This window comes from Nannospalax galili, unplaced genomic scaffold, assembly GCF_000622305.1.
Source record: "Nannospalax galili isolate Female #2095 unplaced genomic scaffold, S.galili_v1.0 scaffold308, whole genome shotgun sequence".
Taxonomy (NCBI): Eukaryota; Metazoa; Chordata; class Mammalia; order Rodentia; family Spalacidae; genus Nannospalax; species Nannospalax galili.
In genome coordinates, this window is record NW_008359214.1 from 3,470,152 (window position 1) to 3,489,663 (window position 19,512).

The 19,512-nt window shown below is 32.9% G+C and overlaps 1 protein-coding gene and 1 long non-coding RNA gene across 4 annotated transcripts in view; one reads left to right on the forward strand and one right to left on the reverse strand.

The window, feature by feature from the left end:
• The window catches only part of Pcdh17 (protocadherin 17), a 94,893-nt gene that overhangs the window by 59,358 nt on the left and 16,023 nt on the right, over window positions 1-19,512 (reverse strand). For 2 of the 3 annotated variants that reach the window (XM_017795561.2, XM_008822922.2), the window contains exons 2-3: window positions 2,724-2,782; window positions 2,419-2,591 (exon numbers count right to left, since the gene is read on the reverse strand). In XM_017795561.2, the coding sequence (XP_017651050.1) occupies window positions 2,419-2,591; window positions 2,724-2,782 (232 nt within the window). The remainder of the gene's footprint in view (window positions 1-2,418; window positions 2,592-2,723; window positions 2,783-19,512) is intronic. The other variant, XM_008822921.3, reaches the window with a different exon arrangement.
• Window positions 3,704-15,004, forward strand: LOC103725612. Its single transcript, XR_606865.1, has 4 exons — window positions 3,704-3,779; window positions 5,685-5,752; window positions 11,369-11,409; window positions 14,906-15,004. It is a non-coding gene; the product is annotated as an uncharacterized LOC103725612 (long non-coding RNA).

Genomic DNA, 19,512 nt, shown 5'->3' on the forward strand with positions numbered 1-19,512 from the left:
TTATGAATGAAATATTTTTTTTTGGAAAGAGGCATGTGCTTCTATTAAATCTAAGAGTTACAGTACCTACCCATTTTTAAATACTATGAAAGTTAAATGGGTAATATGTTATAAGTGCTTGGTCTAGTGGAGTGAGTAATACTCAGCCAATGTATATCAACTATTTTGATTTTCTCCCCTTGGCTTTGTAAACATTAACCCAGGTATTAATGTTAGTGTCTTGATCATTCATTTCATCAGTGAATCAAAACAGTCATAGGAAAAAACCATCCCATACAGATATGAAGTTATATAGAAAAGATAAATGTTTTGTCCATTATATTTTTGCAATTCAGCATCAGACTGCTAGAGTAAATTTTAAAAACTTTTACTTTCTTGTATGTTAATGAAAATAAGAAAATTTTGGATATTTTAGGTTAATAAGATGATGTTGAAATAAAGTTTTCATTCTTTATGTTTAGCAGTAAGAACCTATTCTTGTCCTCTGAATCTAAATGTCCAGAAAGAAAATATAGATACATAATATATAGGGAAAATAGACAGAGATAGAATAGATTAGAGATGGAAGAGAGAGTGAGAGTGATGGAAAGACAGAGAGAGACAATGTGAGAGAGATGGAGGGAGGGAGAGAAGGAGGGTGGCAGAGAGAGAGAGATTCCATTTATACTAGTTACATATGATTACTTGAGGCAGTATTCAAATCAATTGTATTTTGATATTTCTAGAAGATTCTATCTACCTTTCCTTATATATTCAAAGAGATATTTACTAAAGTCATGCATAAAAGGAGAATAATGACTCAATCAGTAAAGGTAATATTGCAGCTAAATTAAAGAAAATAAAATGACTTTGCTTGAAAATGGAAGTCAGTTTCTTTCTAATCTTCAAGTAAACATACAACTTTATAGGAACTGTGCCTATTGGAGAATTATTTCACTTGCTTCTGTTAAAAATAAATTTTAGAACAGCAATTTATCATTACACAGAATGTTGTTTTATAAAATATCACAGAAATAGTTATTCATCTAAGATATATTATATAAACAAAGCTTCTTGTGAGGTCAACACTAAAATAAATGCAAGCAAAATTATGTATAGTGAGCAAATATTTATATATTATTTTCTACTAAATATATTTCTTTCTGTTTTGACTATATCAGTCATCAGGCATAGATATTTACATTAAGGTGGATGCACGTTTATAATGAAATTTCAACATGATTAGAAAAATTCATAATATGTTCCTATCTGTCTCACAAGCTGTGGCTCAAATTATTTAAAAATTTATATTTGAGGAGTCATCATTACTTGAACTACATGTTGCATTCTCATAGTTAGAATGTGGTTTCTCATTTGAAAAAAAATCTACAATTATTCTTAAATATACAAATTCTGTTAGTATTCAGAAAAGTATTATGTCAAATAATCTAAATAGTGTATCTTTAATCATAAAAAGTTTTTACCTGGAAATTTTTAAAATTTTTAATCTTGAAGAACTTTAGAAGAATTTATTAGAAGTAAATTTGCATAGTCCCATAGCTAAACATGTGTGTCGCTATAGACATGTATTTGAAGATAAAGAACCAAAAGTGTGCTGAGCTTCAGATTCTTACCATGTATGGCTGCCAAATACAACTTCATTACCTCAACTGATTTTTATTTTTTGATAAAAATAAGCAAATATTTTAAGTTAGTGTAAATTATTTTAAAAATCTATTCATTGTCTTACATATGAGTATCTTAATTGTCTTTGAATGAATCAGCAACTATTTCGTTGTCAAAGAAATGCTTAAAAACTCAAAAATAAAACAAAGCCATATCAAATGAACGTACCAAAGACAGAGTTTTAGAAATGTAATTTGTTCCCATTAAATTGTATTTATTATCTACATCAGTGTAAAGCTCACATTTACTTGGTATCTAAAAGACAGACAGACGTAAACCCAGATGAGTCAAAATCTGTCTTAGCTATTATTGGATTCTTGAAAATTTGTTTTGAATCTACAATCAAAGCTGAAAATAAACAAACATGTATAAGAATTATAGAATTTCAATCAAGTTTCATTTTTAAAAAGTTTACTAAATTTAATAACATAAATCGTATCATAATGTATCTAGCTAATGCATGCCAAATTTTTCTTGTTTGTAAAACTCAAAGTAGGCAAAGTTAGAAATGTCACTAAAATTAGAGCAAACAAGTGAGTTTGGTCAAATTCTCATTAAGATTCAAGATCAATTACAGCAGTGACTGTAATCAAGAATACTTATGTTTTTGTCTAGGGCACTGTGGGATCTGCTGGTACTTTGATAAATTTTCAGTGATTTAGCCCACCACAATAAACAGCATTTCTAGTACTGATAGACATATAGAGATAGCTTAAGCTTTACACTTGGCAAACATTGGAAGACTTGACTCACCTTGTTCAAGTGGTTGGCTTTTAGTTGAAGTAGTTTTCATCTTGAGTGCCTCCCTAACAGACATGTCACAGCAGGAGCCTTTGTTAGTGTCTTGGTCACTGTCAGCCTGATCACTGTCCCCGTGCCCACTGTCTCTCAGGCTGGCTCTTTCTGGGTCCTTAAACGTGGAGCTACTGAAATACATATAAAGAAAAAGAGGAGAAAGTGTTGTCTCTACCAGTTTAAGTCTGAAGTGTAGTTTCTTGCAAAGCAATTTTGACATGAATGCAAATGGGGAAGCCAGAAAGTTATTTAATAGGCCTTACCTTTGAACAAACTGCTGCCTGCTGCCCATGTAATTGGGCTCTGCGGGAAAATTGTCTGTCTGTGAAAGAGAAGGAAAAAAATACGTATAGTTGTACACTGGACAAATCTCCTGCAGAGCAACAAGATTTCCTAGTGGAAAAATGATTAATAATTCAAAAATTCCCTTAATCTTCAGATTTGTACATTTTAATTAAATTGGAAATTGCTGACATCTAATTATGTACTCAGAACAATTAAATGATTCCGGTCCACAAATTACCTGTTAAAGTAAACAACGAACCTGTCATAACTGGCATTATCCATTAGTACCAAGATGGATAACACTATCTATGTGGTTTCATTACACAGATATTAAGATTGAATATTTGTGGGAGGAGTGGGGAAATGACCTAATTTCTCCATATTAAAAGTGTGAATTATTTAATAACATTCATTTTTATACATAATTGCATCATCTTCTGGGATTCTATGCCATTCCTAATGTAATATCATGCAAAGTCATCCACTCTATTAAAAGATATAGGCCTTTCCTCCAAATTTTGCCAGGAACAGTTAGAAGCATGCCAGGCATAGTTGAAATCATTTCAAATTCATTCTTAGCTACATCTAAACTACCAAACTATACTCAAACAAAACAGTGGAAAGGGGTATTAATTCCTGGTTCTTTAAAAATGAAGTAAAATTAAATATAAGGGGAAAAGTTACTTAAAATATTACTAGTAAAAATATTGAAAAACCAGTTTTATTGTGGTTGTTTTTTACTGCTTCCAAACTGGCATGGACATCTGCCAGAAAGAACTGAATTCTCCTTGTATCATGGAACAGAGTCTTTTGGGAGAAAGAGACTGGATCTTTCATAGATCTCCCTGTACTGTACATTCACACACGTTACTTCTTCGTGCAGCTGACTCAGTAACAATGCTTCTCCTGTTTTCTGCATCGCTGCATATCACACCATTATGCTCTGGAGCAGCTCTGGGTTTGTACAGGACCATCCAGCATTCAAGTATCAGTGACACACGGATCATGCAATTCATGAAGCAAGAGGGCCCAAGGTAAGGTTTAGTGTAGTGCAATATGTGCTTTCTTTATAAATAAGGCTAATTTAAAATAGTACTCTTTTTTTTGCTTTTGGCATAATCATTGAATTTATTTGGCTTTGTGAAATGTTACTGTAAAAAATAAAGACATGCTAAGAAAAATTGATCAAAATATGATTTAAGATTCCTTGCCTGCTACAAGTTTGGAATTATGAAAAATACAAATTTCTTAATTTGAAATCTAATTTTGTAGAACCAATGGTCTTATCAAGCTGTAGGCAAAATAAGGTGAACAGTGTGGATTTATGTTTCAGTGCTAACAATCTTTAACTAGCAACTGTTAGCTGGTACTTTTCATTAACATGTACTTGATTCTGGATTCAGTGACACATCTTTCTTGCAATAACAGACTTAACAACTTCAGGGATAACTTCATCTCACAATAAAATGAATATGGCTAACCAAAGAATGGGGGCAAAAATGTGCACAAAAGAATGCTGACTGATTCAGAAAGTATCTACAAACTTAGAAACTCCACAAACTTGAGGAAATGTAGTTTGTCTTCTGAATTTTTGTGAAATATCTGTATTCAATCCATTATTGCTCTTGGGTAAAAGACAAATGTTTTAGAAGCCCTCAGGCAAATAGGGTCCAGAATATTAAGAAGAAAGTAAAACGTAAAGTGAAATTGGAAAGTAATTAGAAAATAAAGATGTAGTATAAATAGTATGAATTCACTAGTTTTAACTAGAAGAATTCTCTTGGAGTGCAGATCCCTGCTAAATAAGACACAGGGAGAGAGATTAAAAAAGCTTTTCTTCTCTAACATCAAAGACAGTTTCTGAAAAAGTTTGCATTTTATTAAAGGTCTAATAAGGAGCAAGCAAAAATACAACATATTTTTCCTTCAAATGAAGGACTATTAAAGATTGTATGTTCAAAATAGGCATGGTGGCACATGCCTTTAGTCCTAGGACTCCAGAGACAGAGGTAGGTAGATCTCTGTGAGATTGAGGCTAGCCTGACTTATATAGCTAGTTCCAGGCCAGCTGGGCCTTTAAGGAGACTCTGGCTGAAAACTCCAAACATAATATCATAAATATATATTTTTTTTCATCAAAATGTTTGAACATGACACATTAGTATTGCTGCTAAGCATTGTTTTGAGCAAAGTAGAAAAAAGAGGAAGTGAGAAGTAATTTATGGAGGAGAAAGACTTAAAAGCAGAAAGAAAAACCTGGAAGAAAATGCAGAGAAAATGAGAAGAAAAACTCAAAGATCTAGGAAGGAACAGAAAGAAGGGTAGAGGGAGGTAATAAGAAATGTAAAACAAAGAGCAAATTATTTATGTTCACAGAATTAAAAAATTACAAATGTAAACCTTTGCGAGTCAATCAGTATCATAGTGAGAAGTTGTGAGTGAATCACGTCTGGACTTATTCATTCATTAAAGTAGCTTGTAAAGCAAGAGGTTGTGTTAGTGGCTAATAGCCATTTGGCTTTTATCAAGCATACATCGAATTCACTCTAAAAACTACAGAGGTTTGAGAGGATAACATTCTCATTATCTATGCTCACAGTACCTAAAAATTCATTAGTGTGATCTGAATATAAAGTAACAGTACTCTCATGAAAAAACAAAAGTTACCAGAAAGTCAGAAGTATCAGCATGATTTGTTTAATTCAGATATAGAGCAGCTTTCAGATACTTGATGGCACTCTACTTTAAAAATTGAGTTCTAGATTATATATCTATGATCCTTAAATTTTAAATCCTGGAAGAAAGTCAAATATGACGCTAGACACATAACTTTGTCTCTCAGCAGAGTAACATATAACTATTGCTAATGATTGATAGTGGCACACTCATGCAAACTAATAACCGTGATTTTTTTTCTCACAAACTGAACTGAAACACAGTGAATTTAACTCATATGAAGAACACACGATCTTTTAATCAACAAAAAATGTGCACATTGGATTGCTAGGTAAGTGTACAAACATTTCCAAGTATGTTTTTAAAATTTTTAGAGTATATTGATATGTTGACTCTATATAAATCATTAGGAATAAATCACATAATATTCTCCATTTTTAAAAGTCATTGTTTACTCATAACAAAACAGATCTGAACTAACATAAAACTGAATGTGACATCCTCTTATTGTTTTGTTATTGTTATTTTATTTGTTAGAAACAATAGCATTTTAAAATTCTTTCAATTTTACACCTAACAAACACAACTTTACATAAAACTGAATGTGACATCCTCTTATTTTGTGATTGTTATTTTATTTGTTAGAAACAATAGCATTTTAAAATTCTTTCAATTTTACACCTAACAAACACAACTTTGCAAGGAAGCAAACACAAACTGCCCGATGCATTTCAGGATATGATTATTTTTCCTGATAGTTTGCCTTCATTTCTCTATTAGTATTCATCAAACTATATGAACAAGTTATTCCTAATATAAACCCCACCCAGAAAGTAGCCCTTCCTAGTAGCACTGCAGCACAAAACATAAGTTTTAAAACTATAACTGAGAAAGACCAACAGAGAGTACACAGTAAGACCAAGTCATGTTCACTGATATTAGGAATGTTCATTCTTTGCAAAAGATCCATATGATGTGCCATTTACATGTACTCTAAGAAGCTGAACTTTATTGAAGCAAATGATAAAAATGGTGAGAAAAGATCTTTAAAATTATTAAAAACAGACATTTTAAAAAATAGCAAACATTTAACAGAATTCAAATTTTTTAATTACAACAATTCTCAGCCAACAAGCATTAGAAGTTCCTCAACTGTATGAAGAAAATCTAATTTTGCGTGTGTGTGTGTGTGTGCACACACATGTGTGTGTCTTCATGCATGTCCATGTGTGTGTATAAAGGTGAGAGCTTGAAACCTTTTCTCCTAGGTAAGGATATCCAAACTCAACACTGTACTGAGAGGCCTACCAAGTTCAGAAAAACAAGTAAATGGAATGAAGAGCATACAAAGTACAAATGAAAAAAGGAAGTTTTCAAGCATTGTCATTATATTTACATACCATATTTTTTTAGGTGGAAGTCATCAAACAAACTAAACTCCTAAATTAATAAATGCATTAATCAAGGTTGTTATAATTAAGGACATCACAAAAAGTTAATTCTATTTCTCAGTTCTAGAATGAATTGTTCAAAACAAAGATTTCAAAGCAATATTTTTAGTGAAGAACTGTATATATATTTAACTTATTTGTTTAGCATCTATATGCTAAGCATTACAAAAATGATGACACAAATCAGAGACCTAAAGGGAGATTCACCTCATGTATGTGGATCAGAACACACAATACTATGAAGATGTCAGTGTTTTCCAAATATTCAATAAAGATAACTTAATTGCATTCAATTGCAGCAGGAATTCCTATACATACAAACATGGTGATTCTTAAATTTGTACAGAAACACACATGAACAATATCAAATCAAACAATTTCAGATTAAAAAAAAAAAGACAAGATGAGGAATCTCACTGCTGTATTGAAGCCCCACTGCCTAGGACACTGCAGTATTAGTCAAAGAATGAAAACAAAGAACAGTGGAACAAAAGACACTGCCTGGAAATCTCCCCACACAAATACGGCCAATTGATTTTTGACAAAGATGCAAAGTCAATTCAATAGATAATTCAGTGGAAATGAATCATGATCAACACTTCACAGTTTACAGAGAGGGAAAGGGAGGGAGAGAGACAGAGAGAGAGAGAGAGAGAGAGAGAGAGAGAGAGAGAGAGAGAGAGAGGCAGAGAGAGACAGAGAGAGGAGAATATTTATAAATATAAAGCATTAAGCTATGAAAGTCCATAAGAAAAAAAAATAGTAAAAAAGCCATTGCCAAACATCATTAAGCAGAATCTTCAGACACGATGCCACAAAGCATGATCCACAGAAAAGAGAAAAGAATTGGACTTTGTTAAATTATAATTTTTAGATTTGAAAATGACACTTGATGATATTTAAAGAGAAATGACTGTCTTTGAGAATGCTTTATATTCTCAATAAAACTATGAGCAAATATATGTAAAGAACTCACAAAATTAAATGAAAAGACAACAAAAATATTTACCAGAACCATTCATCATATAGAGTACATGTGATATATAAGTACATGAAAAGGGATGCACTGTAATTATCATTGAGGGAGCTGGACAGTAAAATTGAAATTGAGTGTTACTATATGCCCACTAGATTAAACAAAAATGTTAATTGCAATAATAGCAAAGATATGGAACAAAAATAATTTTATAAAGATTTGAGAATACAAAATTATACAGCTATTTTGGAAAAAATATTGTCAGTTTCTTGCAAAAATAAATACAAATGATTTTCATATTCCCAAGTTTTTACCTGCAGATGTTTCCCCTAAGGAAATTAGTACTCTAGTGAGAAAAATGTATATGTGAATATTTATATAAACTTTTTTTTCCACAAACTACAGTCAACCTAGATAACCTTCAGGTAAATAAATAGCTGGATGTATGTGAAATGAAATACTGGTTTCTAATTTATTACTTATGTTAGTGTGTCAGTTTGTATAGTGTGTGTGTGTGTGTGTGTGTGTGTGTGTGTGAGCATGTTTGTATATGTGCAAGCACATACACGGTACAGTGTATATGTGGTGGTCAGTGGACAGCTTGCAGGAATCCTTTCACCATGTGTGTCCCAGGGATTGAACTCAAGTTGCAGCAAGTACTTTTACCTGCTGAGCCATCTTGTTGCCCTGACATATTATTTTTGAATGAAAACTGAACTATAGATTCAGTTCCCCCAATTGCATACAGAATGATTCTATTTAAGCAAATAATTATAACAGAGATCAGTTCTTGTCAGGTGTTGTTAAAGGTGAGTAACAGTGGCCAGAGAAAAGATAAGGAAACTCAAAAGAGTGCTGAATTACTTTTTTGCCTCATTGAAAATAATTATAAAATTATAAAACATTTTTTTTGTTTAAATATTCTTAATGAAGTGTGTTTCCTCATCTGTCTTTTAAAAAGACACTGAGCAAACCTCTAAAACCAATGCAGAGAGCCTATATTCTTTTGGACAGAAATCAAATATGAACTTGGGACATAAAGTTCTGTTTAACAGCATCAGCAAATCCAACAGCTCTGCAAGGCCTTTTTACTTCAGAAAACAAAACAGCTGAGTCATGAAGCAGTAGACTCCATCTTAAGAAACTACAAGTTTTTCCGTCTAGAAAATGCCTTGTAATGCCAAAACACTAATTGTAGAAGTAATTTAATATCATATATTTGTGAATTCTCAAAAAATGTTTAATACAAATGATTATCATCTGAATTTATGCAGAATATTATCAACATAATTCTGTAACTTTGATGGTCAAATTGGGTTAATACTACCTAGAATGTGTGACTATATGTTTCATACAAGAAAGATATCAAAATTTCTCAGTTAAATAATCCGATTTCCATTATAACATTTTCAGTCATAAATCTAAATACAACATGGTCGTAATCATGAAACAGTAATAACAAGTCAGAAGTGTGATGAATTTTTAAATAATTCTTGAATTCCTATAAAATACCATTGGGATGAGAAATAAAAAACATCATTTGACTGTAATTTCTAATTAATGCTAAGAAATTATCAGAATTCTAGTCTTCAAAAAGATCCCTACAAAAGGAAGAAAGAAGAATCATGTGAGCTTTAGGAAGCTGGATTCCACGGTCAGCATTTCACCCCCATGCACACCATTTAAGTAAATGTCTCTAGAATTCAATCTGATTAGTGTGATCAAACTCTGGTGATTAAATATAAAACAATATCCTCCGTGCTTCATTAGTCAGGATAATCTTATGCCACCCACTATGGAGTCATGGGAAAATTGAGTATTTCCTATGAAAAAAAAAAGATTTTGACACCCCAAGCAACTCTGAAATGTGTGAATGGACTTGTGTGGGATGCCACAGACTGCCAACTATGGGTATCCTCTTCATGTCTCAGACTTTCTTCTTCTCCTTATCAAATGGAAGGAATGTGAGATTGAGTCTGTTTCTCAACCCAATTTCACACGAACAAGTTTAGCTGCAAACATATATTGTAAATAGCCTCCAATAACCTACAAATAACAATATCTGAGATTCAGTAAAGAATCTCATCATCATAACATACATGGAAAATATAACCCATATTAGAGCAAAAAAATCAAACAATAAAACAGTGCTGGAGGTGACAGAGTTGATGGATTTTATTAAAGATGTTATAAAATGTTAAAAAAAAAAAGTAAAAGCAAAAGGAGATTAAACCCTGCCTTAAATTTTGACCTCTTCCTTGGCTCACCTCAATCTCAACCTTGAGGGTGAGAAAAAGAGATAACCATTCCAAATGGAAATTATAAAATAAAAACATTTGTTTTAAATTCAAAGACACTGGCTCAGAATAGCTATGAACATTGACAAGAAATGATTCGGCATATTGCACAAAACCCTAGAAACAAGTACCTCAATAATAATCCATGAGATTAATGTATTTAGATTATGATAAACGTCATACCTAGATCTGTGTAAACTTGGTAAGTATGTGTCAATATTGTCCTGACACATTTGTAATCCACTTATAAGTTAATGAAAGTAATTTAAATATAAAAAAGGATCTCCCATTGGTTGCAATATAAAAACAAGGAAGATTTCAATGTTAGATATGTGAATCTAGAAGAGGAGTACTGAATGAAACTGAAAGTAGGCCTTATACTCTGTGGAAACATGAAGAGATCAACTTCACAAACTAATTTGGGGTTGATGTAACTCAGTTTTCTCTAAGAGTAAGTGACTCTGTACACAATGTTCAATCCCCTTACAAGTCCAGTGCTTCAGTGCTTGAGATGTAGGCACAAGAAAGAAGAATTTTTTAAAAAATCCCTTTGAATAGGGAACACAAGGTTGATTCTACGTAGACATTGATGCCACTGGTTTGAAAACAAAACAAGTTGAATGCTTCCCTTAATTCAAAGGCACTGTTTTCTACATTGCTAACAAACATTCTTTTTGTAGCAAACTAAACACAAGGGAGTGTTAAGAGGCAAATAATTCATTTTAAGCCTTTTCATACTGCCTTTGCCTCTGATAGCTTTACCTTCAACAAAATATATAGTTTGTGCTTTCTACATTGCTGAAGTAGGCAACAGCACTTTAAGCCACTACTTATGAAGTTATCTGACAGCACCCATGGCTTTGGAATTTCTAAAGCACATGAAGAATAGCAATAACTGCATTTATCAGTGGCTTTCAAAAGAATACATTATATACAAGTATAGTGTAGTAGACAGTTGTGTTTTCTTACTAAAGGCATAATAAAACCTTGGATGCTCTGGAAATGTCAGTGTTCCTTTAAATTAAAGTAAAAAGACAAGAACAGCTGCATCCTGCAAGTAAGAATTTTGAGTCTACTGCTCCTTGTATATGCCCTAGATCATTTTAAGGTGATATGGCTCTATGTTAATATCTCTTACAAATATTAACTGTTCTATAAATGATTCTGATAACTTTAATAACTTGGATGCCAGAGTTTAATAATGTAATTTATAAACCTTGCAGAAAGTCATGCTTGACAAGAGGAAAACTGAGGTAATTGAAAGGTAAGATGAGTGATTTTTTTTAATATAAAGACTGATACAAAGTAGAGAACGTAACTCACTCCCTTGAGTCATGACACCCAGGGGCACCCAGATGCTCCAAGCTAAATGTGGTTTCTTCTTGACCATGTCATAGTGTTTACTAGTGGATATCTTTTTTTTTTTTTTTTTTTTTTTTGGAGACAGGGTCTCCCTGTAGCCCCAGCTGTCCTTGAACTCACTATGTAGACCAGGCTGGCCTTGAACTCACAGTGGATATCTTAAGCAAGAAATCAAAACTTACTTGATGGTTGCTTCCTAGCACCCTTGCCTCCTTCCCCTGGGTGTGCCCAACCTCTAACACCTGCCTTCAGTCTTACTCTGTTATTCTAGTACAGGTGTCAGGGAAGCCCAGCAGAGTATTTTTCCTTTCTGCTTTTTGTTATCTCTCAGCCAGACGTTTTGTCTCTGGAGACTCAGTTTTCTTCCCTGAAGCTCTCTTTCCCTTTCCTTCTCTGCTAAGAATACTAAAGGATGGTTCTCACTGGAAGATATATCTAAAGCTGACATCTCTACAATTAGGCTTCCAGGGCTAAGAACTCAAATATGTTATGTGACCAGGAAAAAGTCACTGAAATTCTGAAACAGCTTCTTTCGGTGGTGTCAACACATGTGGAGAAAGGGAGAGGAAAAAAGAGAGGAAGAATGAAAGAAGAAAGAGAGAGAGGGGAGAAGGAAAGAAAGAAAATTAGTAAATAAAGGGAGAGGATAAATTGGTAACATCATTTTACTTATTACTATAAATGCTGAATCATCTGATGATACAGTCCCTTAAAATCTGATTTTCCTATTTTAAGGAACTTGGCAATAAATAAAAATTTTGTGAACTGAATTATTTAGGTTCAAATCAGTTTTTAGTAGTCTAATTTATGTAGAAATTACAGACATGCTTTGAAAGTGCACCGTCTAGCTGTTTCTAGTGTCTTTCTGTATGTTCTGTCCTGAGAGGCATGGAGTGCTCTGTCGTATGTAAGGGTCTGTGAAACAGTATTTACTGGGTGTTTATTACTCATTCATCTCAATTTCCAGAGTAGACTCATTGGAGTTGTTGTTCAGATTTATTTTAAATAGAGAAACTGCTGCTAAGGGATTTTCAGAGTTGCCCATCATTTACCCAATTCATTTCAGAACAATGATACTTGCAGAGATTTGCCATGACTACCTAGTTCTGTGTAGCCTTTCTGGGATAAAGACAAAAAAGAATAAGCCATCCCAATATTTCTAGATATAAGCTAATGAGAATTTAGTGTAACTTGCCTTAGAGAGTCTTTTTAAAATCATCACTCCCTACTAAGCATCAGAGTATTATTATTATTAGCCCAAAATGTCTTCAAAGAGCTGGGTTTTTTTCCTTTCCACATTTCCATGCAAAATTATTTTCCTATAATATACACAAATACATATATATGCTCTAATAGCTAGATTTGTTCTTTGACTAGTATCATAAAAATCTATAATGGCCATTTATTACCAAATGTTCAAAATCCATGCAGTTTGCTTAACCATATGATTACTTGCTATCATTATACTGAACTAAATTGTCAAAATTGGCACTTTTAAGCGCTTACCTAATAAATACAAAAGAAGTTTAAGACATTACCTTTAACAAACAATTATGTAAAATTCCCAGCAAAACATATTAGAACCAGTTTCATCAGCCTACTTTGTTACAATACTGAAAAGCATTAGGAATGGCAAAACTTGTATGGTGGTGCACACCTTTGATCCCAGTACTCAGGAGGCAAAGGCAGGTGGATCTCTGTGAGATGGTAGCCAGCCAGGTCTACATAGTGACTTCCAGATCAGCTAGGGCTACAGCGAGACCATGTTCAAAACAAAGCATTAAGAATGCAATTATTTTTTTAAGAAAAAAATGGTTCACCAGTTTTATGACTCAAAATATTAAATCATCAATCAAAAGATAAGGCCAATTATTGCTTTAATGTGGGCTATATTTTGTGAATAAGAAAAAAATAAGGAAAGAAATCCGTTTCCTATCTGATTTTGTATCAGTATTTCAAATTATCATATTTGTAGGTAATTCTCATTCCTAATTAAGTAAAAAAAATAGACAGAATTTACTTTGAAACTGATACAACAGTGTTCTATTTATTTTTCTTACTCCTGTTGATAAGCATAGGAAATTAAATCTTTGTTGGTATTAGCAACAAGTTAATCAACTGGTCACTGGTCAATATATTCTACTACAGCTAGTAAATACTTAGAGGAGTGATTTAAAGTTCTGTGTAGGCTACTTTGTTACAGATTTCAAAGGTAATTGCTTTTTCCTTCAAAAAAAAAACTAATAATACAGAATTTTGAATTTCTTAAAAGTTAATCAATTGGATTAGATTCTATCTGCTTTCAAAACAAAATAGTAATTTAAAAAACAATTATGAAAATATGTAATAAAATATACAAGTAATGGGTGACTGATCAATCAAGCAAGCAAGGGATATTTACTACTATTAATATTGTAAACTAACTAGCAAAAAGTGAACTGAAATAGCTCTACTTTTTATCACAATGTCAATCAAATATGTAGCCTCAAAGGTATCTACATTTTACTTTGCTTAGGTATTCTAATTGCAAGAAATTTCTTCCTCTAGTGAAAGAACTATTCTTATTTACTAATGACCACATCATAAAACAAGACTAGCTCAAATCATTATAAATCTAGTGTGAAACTGTAGTTCACTATTTTCATTTTGTGATAAATTGTTTAAAGTCACTATGGCACAATTTATTAACACGTACACAACTGAAAAAAAGAACATTGCCAACAATAATGCTTTCTTTCAGTCTTTGGCTCATGGATTTATTCATTTTTTTATGTGTATGAATGTTTTTCCTGCATACATCTACTGGGACCTGTTTGTGGAATATCCATGAAAGCAATAAAATGAAGTTACAAATGGTTGTTAACTGCTTTTTGGGTCCTAGGAACCAAATCTAGATCCTCTGCAAGAGCAGCAAGTGCCCTTAACTGCTGAGCCATCTACCCAGACTCCTCTATCCATTTTTTGAAAATAAAATCCTGTCTGAATCCAGTCATACCCATACATCTCCATGCCACTCATGCTGTCTTTGTGGTTCAGTGACAGAGTAGAATAGTTATGATAGACACTACAGTGCTTATAAACAGGAAAGTGTTTATCATCTAGTCCTTATCAAAAAGTTTGTCTTAGAATAGCTATCAGTTCTTAGCCACAAATTTAAAACATTTGGTCTGCTTCCTCCTGTACATAAAAATGGTAAGAAGATTTATACATTTGCACTATGTTTAATCAGGACATAACCTAAAAAACAAAAATAAGTCACTTTCTTTCTCTGTAGGACACAGACCTCACTCATAGAGTACATTCGAAAAGCACCTGATTGAGAAACTTTGTATTTTTGAAGTGAATTTCAATGCTAGGTAATTTGTAACATGTTTATATTTAATTCCAAACTACTTAAGACTGCAGAAACAGTACCACGATGGGAACACCTGAAAATGAAATGCACTCAAACACACAAGGTTCTTTGAAGTATATTACAGATTCCTGCAGAGAACACTCTGAATAAGAGTAAGTACCTGTATTTTTTCTCATTGACATTGCTCTTGCGCTCTCAGTTACTTCAAAGAACTCACTGTCTTACATCTACCATGTGCTCTTTTGATACAGTGCTTCCTTGCCCACTTTACAAGGTGATCATACACTGTATTGCAACCTCTCCAAGTCCATTATTTCCTTTCAACATCAACTACAGGGCCATTAGGGAAGCTCTAACTATTTTTTATGGAAGGAGAAACTGAGATCTGTGGGATCCATGGAAGGCTGGTATAAGTAGGGTGAATCAAATTCCTTTTGGTTGGAAGATTTCCCACTCACATAGTCTGTGACTCATCTCAATTTTACATAAATTACATTTTCAATTCTATTTAGATTTTTCTACTTAACATATAGATTCTTTAAAACATGCATGCATGCCAATCATTAAATTTCAAGTAGCCTGAGAACTCTAAACCCTAGATCAGATGATATTCTTTTTTCCCTGCAGTCACGTGGTTAAAACCGCTGAACTTCTATTTAGTTAGAAGACTGTATGAATGACTTTAAATGCAATCACAGATATTTACATTTAGATTTAAAATTTGTTTTTGTGTGTATGTGTGTACATGTTCATATATCTGTGCACGTGTTTGTGCATATGTGTGTATAAGCTAGAGGTAGAAATCAGGTTTCTGCCTCAATCATTCTCCATTTTATGTTTTCAGACAGGGTCTCTCACTGAACCTGAAACTTTCTGATTCAGCTAGACCGGCCAGGAAGCCCCAGGGATCATCCTGGTACTTTCTCTCCAGCACTGGAATGACGGGCACCTGTACCCACCTGTGCCTATATTTCTAATAGTCATTGTTTTATGGCAATTCTTCTGTAGAAATGTATTTTCATTTTCTACATGCTGTGAGCATTCCTTCCTTCAGGGCTTCCGTGTTTAAAAGAAATCCTTTCACTTCAGAATTTAATTTGTTAGCTTAAAATATTTAAGAATTCTAGAAACCAAATTTAGCAACATATTCTCTTTAAAAATTGGTTATTTTTCTAAAATGTCTTCTTAAAAATTAAAATAAAGAGGACAAAACCTGGCTCAGAGAAATGAGCCAGTCTGGCAGTCTGAAATGAAATAAAAAAGTTCACTAAAATTACTTTAATAGCCATAAATGTTCTAGAATAAATTCTACTCTTACATTATTACTAAGATTTAGGGCAACTGAAAAATCAGCTTTAAGACATATTTGTATACCTTAAACTTTAGCTGTTCCAAAATGTTTTGTGTCATTTTTAACAATAATAAGAATGATATGTATTACAATTTTTCCATTGTAATTTTGAACATGTGCTTTGTAATATGAATGATATTTCATTTTAGTTGCTGTATCCATGATAAAAGTAGAAAATGGTGTAATACCTTACATGAAAACAGAAAAACAAATAAAAAACAATGGAGCAATTTGCCCTAGAATGAAAAACTGCATTTTTTAAGCAAGAATCTTGGGAATAGAACCTCAGTGTAAACAATCTGTCTACAGAGAGTAACTGCCAACATGAATTATATACATTGACTGACCCAGAATTCCACAATTTAGGGAAACTATGAAACTACAGTATCAAGACTGAAAGATTTCTCTGCCATATTTATGTAACTGAAAGGAGAACATAGTTTAATTTCTCATATTGAGAACATACAAATTCTTTAAAAAAATAAGTTGCATGTTCACCAGTGCGTATATATGAATTAGAAAGTGGTACAGGTTCAGAACCCTTCCTCAAATCCCAGTGCTCGACCATGATATGGAAATCTTAGTGTTTTTCTGTTGTAGATATTTTGAGATCTAGTTTATATATTTTCCATTCTAACAAGGACCGATAAAATATCTCAATATTAAACATATTAATGACTTTGCAGTTTTGTAATTAAAAAGAAATTTTAGATTTATACAACAAGTTTTCCAATATATGTGTCTGGGCAGTAAATTATAAGCAAATAAAAATATAAATGAAACTTGCTCTATTTTCTGTCCACAATTATTTAATGAGATCTCACAATATACCAGACACTGTTTTGATAAGTTGCTTTTTCTATAATAAAATTTCCTTTTAAAATTAGGGGAGAATCAAGTTAACTTTTTGAAAAACAGAAAGAAACTTGAAGACACTAAAGATTATAAAACAAGCCAGGCATCATAGCAATAGCCTTTAACCCCAGCACCCAGGAAGCAGAAACAGGTAGATTTCTGTGAGATCTATATCACCCTGGTCTACATAAGCCAGCTGGGGCTACAAAGAGGACCCTGTAACAAAAAAACAAAAATGAAACAAAAAATATAATAACTTGAAATTATTTTAATATAGAATCATGAAGCTTGCATATCAGGGTTTTCTGATAGGTGTCGGGCTTTTGTTCCCCCCAGGTGTACTCTCTTTAGATACAGAAACTTAGGAAAAATTTCATAAAAGAACAAGCAGAAAAGTGGTTCCTGGTTTTGGAGTCAAATGTGGGATATTCATCCCTTGAGGATGAATACAAATTCCCAGTTTAGTGACAGACTAGTTGAAATACAAACACACAAGGCTAGCAGAACTGAGTCTCCACTCTGCAGGTCTAGGGGCACAAATTCTCATGGAATGGCCTTGTCACTACAATAATTTTCACTGTACAAAACCCAGGGTCCTAAACTCCCATATTTTAAGAATCTCACCTTCACTTTAGGACATTTTCGCTACAAGTTTGTAAGTCAATATTTTGTTTTTAATTTATGTCAGTTTCATAGTGATACATTAGACAATTTTTAAAAAGTATACAAAACATGCATGAAATTTTTTCCTAGAAGAAATAGACAAGAGCTGTTATTGTCTCTCATAGCCTTCTCTTTTCTTTTTCTTCAAAAAAGGGACATTGGGGTTGTTACACATACCTTGAAAAATGAGGCTTTCCTCTGTCTGAAGGTGCATGAGCTCTTCAAGAAGAATCAGTTTATAAGTGATACCCATCTAATACAGAAATGAAACCCCTTCTCTAATCTAATTAGGGTTAAGAATCCTGATATGCATTTTCTTGAGTGGACAGAATGTCAGAAATACAAAATGGTGCACCAAGTACAATGCATGAATATCTCAAGGTGAAAGCATAACAATACACTTGTTCTCCATTACTGCAGAACCAATAAATACGCATAATGAAAACTATGACAAATTGTTACATTATTCTGTATTGCTTCTATTCATTAAAAAAACCCAGATGAGTGCATTTAAAATATTTCATGTCAAATGACAGTAAACTTTGAAATTGAGAGGATGCTAAAAAGAATATTTGTAAAGAGCTTATGGTCTTATGTGGCTTCCATCAAGATTATGACAGAAATAGAAGAGACTGGAGTAATAACTACTTCACACTAAAATGGCTGTAGCATAGCATATAAAACATTTACATTATTCACTTGGGCTATATGTGTTCTTGATAGTATAGAGTCAATAGAAATCAAATTTAAAAGCTTTAGAGAAAAATTCCCTGTCAATTAGCCCTTGGATGGATACTCATCTTTCAATTTTCCCTGTGATTTAATATACTGAATTATGTTAACAGCACTGGCTTGTACATAAGAGATATCTGAATCCCATTAATAAAATTAGGTTGCCAAAATAATCAGCTTCGCACTTAACAAGTTTCCAAGTATTTAGAAAAGCTGTGAAATGGGATTATAAGGTTAAACTGTGTACATCTGACTTGCCACTGTATAAATATTTCAGAAATTTGATCTCATGGGCTGATGAAACACCTGTCTAATCATGACTCTTTTCCAAGTTACATGAACTTCCCTGAGCAGAGCAGTACATGAAGCAGACAAGAAATCTTCATCAATTTTCGTAATTCTTTTCTTATGCTAGCCACATAATTTTTTAAAATTTTATTTATTATTTTTATTTTATGTGTATGCATGTATTGCCTGCATGTAGGTAAGTGTACTGGTGTCGTGCAATGCCTGTGGAGGTCAGAAGACTCTGTCGGATCCCCTGGGACTGGAGTTATGGACAGTTGTTAGCTGCCATGTGGGTGCTGGGATTCGAACCCAGGTCATCTGCAAGAACAACCAGTGTTCTTAACTGCTGAGCCATCTCTCCAGCCCCACTAGGCACATAATTTTAGCATGTTTCTCTCTTCTAAATGAATATACAAAAATGTTCTAGAAGGTTTCTGTAACATCATACTTATGTTGACAAAATGACCAAGGGCATGTAACATTCAAAACCCAGCATAACTGAGATACTAAATAAGCACGTTGATTTTTTTTCACAGGCTTTGACATGCAATTTTTGTGTAGTTGGAGCCTGTAAGCTGAATTTTAGGATACTGAAGACCCAGAATAATTGTTGTGATGTTTGCGCATAAAATAACAGTAAGAACTTGAGTGGTCCCTCTAGTTAATAGAAGCCTTAATGAAGTTGAATATTAGCTGCTTTTAAACAGACTCAAGATTAAATAACTATGTTGACTCTTTTTCAAATATACAGCAGCCCATTA